Source organism: Hypanus sabinus, chromosome 7 (assembly GCF_030144855.1).
Source record: "Hypanus sabinus isolate sHypSab1 chromosome 7, sHypSab1.hap1, whole genome shotgun sequence".
Lineage (NCBI taxonomy): Eukaryota > Metazoa > Chordata > Chondrichthyes > Myliobatiformes > Dasyatidae > Hypanus > Hypanus sabinus.
In genome coordinates, this window is record NC_082712.1 from 34,780,678 (window position 1) to 34,788,324 (window position 7,647).

At 41.4% G+C, this 7,647-nt stretch overlaps 1 protein-coding gene across 1 annotated transcript in view; it reads right to left on the reverse strand.

Moving 5' to 3' along the window:
• thbs4a (thrombospondin 4a) overlaps nucleotides 1–7,647 on the reverse strand; it is a 156,692-nt gene that overhangs the window by 66,412 nt on the left and 82,633 nt on the right. Inside the window, exons 6-8 of the mRNA XM_059974457.1 lie at nucleotides 6,382–6,433; nucleotides 1,227–1,411; nucleotides 918–1,055 (exon numbers count right to left, since the gene is read on the reverse strand). Coding sequence (XP_059830440.1) covers nucleotides 918–1,055; nucleotides 1,227–1,411; nucleotides 6,382–6,433 — 375 coding nt within the window. The remainder of the gene's footprint in view (nucleotides 1–917; nucleotides 1,056–1,226; nucleotides 1,412–6,381; nucleotides 6,434–7,647) is intronic.

Sequence of the window (7,647 nt, forward strand, 5' to 3'; positions counted from 1 at the left end):
AAGCAGTTAAAAAAGCTGTAAGTATATTAAAACCCATTTCTGAATGCATTTGACTGATACGGTTTGTTCAAAATATTGAAATTAAATAAAATGAAGAAATCAAACCACATGCTTTCCTTTACCCCTTCCATCCAGATCAGCGACCCTCATACCATCTTAGATGTGGGGAACAACGGTGGCACAACACTTTACAGTACCAGTAACCCAGGTTCAATTCCTGCCACCGTCTGTAAAGAGTTTGTACATTCTCCCCATAACCGCATGGGTTTCCTCCCACAGTCCAAAGGCACACAGGGGTTGGAAGGTTAATTAGTCATGGTAAATTGTCCTGTGATTAGACTAGGGTTAAATCAGGGGTTGCTGGGCGGCATGGCTGGAAATAAATACATAAATGTTACACCCATGGCTGGGGTAAAGTTGGGGGATGAGCATACAAAGTTCAAAATAAATTTATTATCAAAGTACGTATATAACACTATATACCACCCTGAGGTTTATTTTCCGGCAGGTAACTGGATGCTCCAGGCCTGTCCTTGGTGCAGAACCCAGCCACAGAGTTCTTGAATTCTGTTCTGCAGTGTGCAAACATGGAAGTCAAGATCTTACTGTCTCATGACGAGGAGCTTGCTGATGCCTTTGGCAAAAGCCTTTGCTTCTAGGCAAGGTGGTGGATCTGTGCAATTCATTGCCACAGGCAGCTGTGGAGGCCAAGTCTGCATGTACATTTAAGGCAGAGGTTGACAGATTTTCTGTTGGTCAGAGCATGAAGGAATATGGGGGAAGGCTGGAGAAGGGGGCTGAGAGGAAAAAAGGATCAGCCATGATGAAATGGCACAGCAGATTCGATGGGCCAAATGGTCTAATTCTACTCCTATGTCTTATGCTGTTATGGGGTTTGTGCAGTGTCTAATGTTTACCTGTTTATTTAACCTTGCGTACTCCAATCCCACCCCTTGAACACTCCCACCAGTGTATCCTGCTGGACAGTCCTCACACTTGTACCCGGGGACGGTGTTCACACAGCGAACTCCAGCAGAACATGGGCTTATCTGACACTAAATGGGGAAAGTTACAAAAACAAACCATTAGGCACAAGTCAAGAATGAAAACATTTGTGAATAAAGAGTTAGGAAAATAAACAAGAATCTGTGATTCTCAATTAATTATAATCAAAAGTCAAAAAGTGAAAAGAAGATGACCATAGCTACTTTGCAGTTGTAATTTACCTCATCCTCATCAATGCATCGAGTGCCATCGCCTACAAACCCTCTCGGACATGGTCCGCACCGGAATCCATCCCCGGTCTCGATACACTTCACTCCACGGAAACAGGACTTAGCAGTACAGCGTGGTTTAGGGATGGTGGGGACCACGAGACGATTGAGCTCTTCCAGGTCAGTTAGTCCGATATCTAGAATATGAGATGGGGCGTAAAGTAAAAGGGATGCATGGCAACACTTAAATATCGTAAGTGTTAATTTTGTACCTGTAAACCACAACTAAAGAGTCATTCCATTTAGACTCAGTTGATACTTTATCGCGTACACCTGTACACTTGTATCCTTCAAGATTGTGGCTGGTCTCGTACCTCAGTTCTATTTCCCAGCACCATCCCCATATTCCCATGGTTCCAGAGAACTATTCCTAGATTCCATAGAACCTATTCCTAGATTCCAAGATTATTGATCTCTTTTTAAAATTAACTCAACAACCCAGGGTTTAGATTTCCAAAGTGTCACCAACCATTGGATAAAGAAATTTCTCCTCCTTCTTGCCGGATTGTGATTGGTTTCCGAGGCCTCAATCCTTGTGATTTTTATCATTGACATGGATGAAGTGGAAGGGTGGGTTAGTAAGTTTGCAGCTGACATGAAGGTTGCTGATGTTGTGGATAGTGTAGAAGGTTGCCAAAAGTTACAACAGGCCACTGCTAGGATGTAGAGCTGGGCGAAGAAGTGGCAGATGAAGTTCCATACAGAAAAGTGTGAAATGATTGGTTCTGGAAGGTCACACTTGAAGGCAGAGTACAAGGTTAATGGCAGGATTCTTACCAGTGTGGAGAAACAGATCTTGGAATCCACATCTTTATATCCCTCAAAGTTTCTGCACAAGTTGATAGGGTGGTTAACAGTAAAAAAAGGTTAACCCTTTATTGGTTGGGGATTGAGTTCAAGGGCTTTGAGGTAATGTTGCAGCTCTTAAAACTCTGATTAGACCATACTTAGAATATTGTGTTCATTCTGGTCATCTCATTATAGGAAGGATGTGGAAGCTTTACAGATGGTGCAGAGGAGATTTATCAGGATGCTGTCTGGTTTAGAGAGCATGTCGTATGAGGAATGTTTGAGCAAGCTAAGGCTTTTCTCTTTGGAGTGAAGGAGGACAAGAGGTGACTTGATAGAAGTGTGTAATATGATAAGAAGCAAAGATAGTATGGATAGCTAGTACCATTTTTTACCCCATGGCAGCAATGTTGAATACAGGGGGGCATAATTTTAAGGTGATTGGAGAGAAGTATAGTGAAGGATGTCAGAGGTTGTAAGTTTACATAGAGAGTGGTAAGTGTATGGATTGCACTGACAGGGGTGGTAGTAGTGGCAGACACATCAGGGACATTGAAGAGATTCATAGATAGGAATATGGATAAATGAAAAATGGAAGACTATGTGGATGGGGGCGGTTAGACTGATCTTAGAGTAGGTTAAAAGGTAAGCACATCATTGTGGGCTGAAGGGTCTGTTCTATGTTCCGTGTTTAACTGGAGGAAACATCATCCTTGCATGCAATTTGTTGAGGCTGTTAGAACTTTAAGTTTCTCCTCTCATTCTCCAAAGCTCTGGAGTATACTGATCTAATCTACTCAATTTTTCATTATGGGGCAATTCTACCATACCTGGAAACAGGTACTATTTGTTCTATTTTTTTTAACCCTGCCTTTGGATATTATTCAAAATTTAATGCAGTATTGCCTGATATCTCCTTAAAAAATGTTTTATGGAAATGTTTACTGAATTTGCATTTTAATACTATCTACAATCAATTAACTGGATTTCATTATAAATTTGCATTTAAAAAATACATCTGATTCCACTTTTGCATAAAATATCCTTCTTTCCTCCAAATCTGTTGGGAGGTATAAAGCTTCATGGTCGGGAGTTAACAAGTACAATATTAATGAAGTTTTCAGTCATCTGCCTTACATCACAGCTTTGTAAAAACTATTTCAAAGTTCAAATTTCAAAGTAAATTTTATTACATACATGTCATGACATATAACCCTGAGAGTCATTCTCCTGTGGGCACACTCGGCAACTGTATAGAAGTTTGTACACAGATGAACATCTAAAAGTTGCCGTTGGCGGTTATTAGTGTTGCCTATTCTATAGGTTGACTGACTGCTTTCAGACACTCAGATTCCAGGGAATGATCTTCTATGAGCCTCTTGCAGCTACAGAAACCTGGGGCTTCTGCACCTCACCCATTAAATTACTGCAGGGAACATCCTGGTGTAAGTTCACAGCAGTTTGAAAAGACCTCCAGCTCTTCCTGAGCAAGTCCAAATTTATTTTCTTGAACTTCTTTCAAAATCTGAACCTTAGACAGAACCATACGTTCTATCATCCATCCCCAACTTCCACATTATCCAAGCCACAATCAAGCAGCCCAGACAGAAAAAGATTATTTGCAATTGTACTGTTCTGCATGAATAGACTTTCCCACCAAGTAACTTCCTTAGTATTGATTGGGATTGCCTCAGTGCAAGGGGCTTCGATGGTGTGGTGTTCATAAAATACACCCGAGGGAATGTTTTGAAGCAATATGGGAGCTGTACTTAACCTCATTTGAGGAAATGACACTGGGTCAATGATAGAAATTCCTGTGGATAAATCTTTTGTGAATAGTGACCCTGCTTTGGCAATTTATTTATTTAGAGTTACAACTTGGTAACAGGCCAATGAGCCCAGGCTGCCAGTTATACCCATGTGACCTATTAACCCACTCACTTGTATGTTTTTGGAATGTGAGAAGAAACTAGAGCACCTGGAGGAAACCCACGTGGTCACAGGGAAAACATACAAGCTCCTTATAGACAGACCCGGAATTGAACCTGGGATGCCGGCACTTCATGCTACCAGATTCCAAGTAGATGTGCAAAAGGGTAAAGCGTGTACTTGAAATTCCCCTGAACTCAGGGTAAATATATTTTAATAAAATAAACCAGGTAGATCAGGAGAGCTGGCAGAGGGGAAAACAACATCCGATAGGTGGGGTCCTTTAAGAGCGAATTAGCAATGGCTCAGTATCTACATATCCCTGTAAGAAGCAAAGGTGTAAGCCTAGGAACCTTTGTTAAGGAACGATAATGAAGGTCTAATCAGAGGGAAAAAGGAAGTGTAAATCAGGTTCTGGAAGCTGGCATTGATCAAGTGCTCTGAGATTTGCAGGGGTTGTTGGAGAGAACAAGAAGGCAGAAAGAGATCATGAAATGATGTTAGCAAACAGGATTAAGGAGAATTATAAAACCTTTGAATCAAAATTAGTGTCAGATTTATTATCACTGACTTAAACGGCATGAAATATGTTGTTTTGTGGCAGTATTACATTGCAAAGACATAACATTACCGTAAACTACAACAATGAATAAATTGTGTGATTAAAAAAAGGAACAACAGGGTGGTGTTCATGGATTGATGATTATACATACAGTATATCTGAAACTGGAGGGTGGCTAAGAGAAGGAAGTGTCCTCAGGGCCCAAAGCGAGAATCAATGTGTGGACCCAGGGCACAGGAACGAGCTCCCAAGTGAAGACTTCACATCGGTGTTCACCTGGGAGAACGATGTGGAAGATGAAGAGTTAAGGGAGTGTATGTTGATATTCTAGAGAATGCCTGTATCAGGGATGAGGAAGAGTTAGAAATATTGCTTCAGGTTAGAGTGGATCTATCCCGGAAAGCTAAAAAACAAGGAAGGGAATTGCTAGGGCTCTGATGGTGGAGTCTGCACCAAGAGGGATCAGTACTTTGCTGTTTGAAATATATAACTGACCTGGATGAGAGTGAAGGTGGTTCAACTAGTAAGTTTGCAGATGAGGAAAACACTGGCAAATTCAAAGATAGTATACAAGATTGTCTAAGGATACAGTGGGACGTTGATAAGCTTGAAAATTGGGCAGAGCAATGGCAGGTGGAATTTAAGTGTGAGGCAATGCACTTCGAGAATCCCAGTTCTGGTTGGGCATGTGGGTTTATGGTAGGGACCTTAGGAACGCTGATGATCAAGGATATCTTGGTCCCCTGGGGAAGAGCTGACCTGGGTGCAAGAAGGCACCATTGTGTCGTCCATCACTTACTTTCTTCCTCAGAAATATCACGCAACCCTATCCTCGCCTCAATTCCCTAATCATAGTACATAGAACAGACACCACACAGGCCATCTGTGTTGATAATGATGTTAAATTAAGCTAATCCCATCTACCTGCAGATGATCCATATGTCTCCATTCCTTGCAATTTCGAAGATCAAAGTACATTTATTATAAAAGTACATATACAACTCTGAGATTTGTTTTCTTGTGGGCATTCACAGTAAATAAAAGAAACACAATAGAATCAATGAAAAACCGCACCCCATAGGACACATAAACAACCAATATGCAAAGACACCAAACAGTGCAAATACAAAAGAGAAAATAATAATAATAATTAATAAATCAGCAATAAATATCAAGAACATGATACTCCAAAACATAGAAGGAATTGAAAGGAAAACGTAGAGCCAGGGATAACCCATGTACGTTTATGAGGTGCATGACGTGGTGGCATAATGACTTATGCCATTCACGTACTTTTACATATAACCTGTAATCAATTGCATGTAAACAACAAAGATGTTTAATCGGATAATATATTTACAATATTTCTGAAACATTAAATACACAACACATATGCCTGTTTAAATGTCACTACCGCGACTCGTTCCACCACCCCTCCAGCAGGATGTTTCAGACACCCATTACTCTCGGTGTAAAGAATTGTGCCCCGCACATCTCCTTTCAGCATTCCCCTTCCCACCTTAAATCTCTGCGCTCCAGTATTTGACAATTCCACTCCAGGAAAATGACTGATTATCTATCGTGATGGTACCTCTCATAATTTTATAAACTTTTATCAGTTCTCCCCTCAGCCTCCAACACTTCAGAGAAAACAATTGTCATCTCAAGATTTTCTCTATACTAGCAGCCTCTTCTAAAAACTGTTCCATTCAGTAAATGACTGTCGGAGCTGCATGGGAGAGGAGGTGTGAAGATAATCAGTGTTTTAAATAACCTCAACCTATGTCTGTATCAGAGTTGCAAATGAACAAGTAGCTAATAACTCACCACATGCCTGACATTTAGCAATCGTATGTCGTAATAAGGTGGTTTCTGTAACCTGTGGAAATAAGGTAGACTTTTAACAACCTTACCAGGCAAGAACAATAAAACAATAGTCAGTCAAAGTGCTGGTGGAGATAAACCAGTAAATGCAAACACAACTTTCATCACTGGTAAACTTGCATAACGATAGAAAAGCAAAGGTTATTGGAGGGTATACGTTAAGTGACTCTGAAGATGACTAATGGATTATACTGGGTGTTGCATGAAGCATGGTGACTCTGATTGAAGGGTCACACGTGTGAACGCACTCTGTCAGTGGACTTCCCGCAATGCTGGGCGTTGCCATGGTCGACAGGTCGGACGAGTTGTCCCCGAGACTCACTGATTTCAATGGAAATTATTGGACATATGATTGAAAGGAATAGGAAATGTCACATTAAAAAGAATCACTGTACATTAATTTACTATGTTAATTGTGTGCTTTTATTTGGTTTAGTTATTGTATCCATCTCTTAAATATTGTTATATATTTTTAAATCTTTGCTCTAATTTTAATAGGCTGTGATTGTGCCTTGGACTCTTCAAGTGTGGGACATTTGCATTATTACTTGTGAGGGCTTGTTGCTGTTTTGACCTCCCTGTGAACAAGTGCTACACCTGCCCCCTATACCTCCTCCCTCACTACCATTCAGGGCCCCAAACAGCCTCTCAGTTGAGGCGACACTTCACCTGTGAGTCTGTTAGGGTCACCTACTGTATCCGGTGCTCCTGGTGTGGCCTCCCGTACAATCAGTAAGACCTGATGCAGATTGGATGACTGCTCTTGCCGAGCACCTACACTCCATCTGCTAGAAAAAGCGGGATCTCCCGGTGGCCACCCATTTTAATTCCACTTCCCATTCTCATTCCGACATGTCAGTCCATGGTCTCCTCCACAGCTGTGAAGTGGCCACACTCGAATTAGAGGAGCAACACCTTATGTTCTGTTTGGTTAGCCTCCAAACTGATGGAATGAACATTGATTCCTTAAAATTCCAGTAATTCCACCCCCTCACCATTCCCCTCTCCCATTTACCTCTCTCACCTTATCTCCTTATCTGCCCGTCACCTCCCTCTAGTGTCCCCCTCTGTTTTCTTTCCTCCATGGCCTTCTGTCCTCTCCTATCATATTCCCCCTTCTCCGGCCCTGTATCTCTTTCACCAATCAACTTCCCAGCTCTTTACTGCACCCCTTCCCCTTTCCCAGTTTCATCTAACACCTTGTGGTTC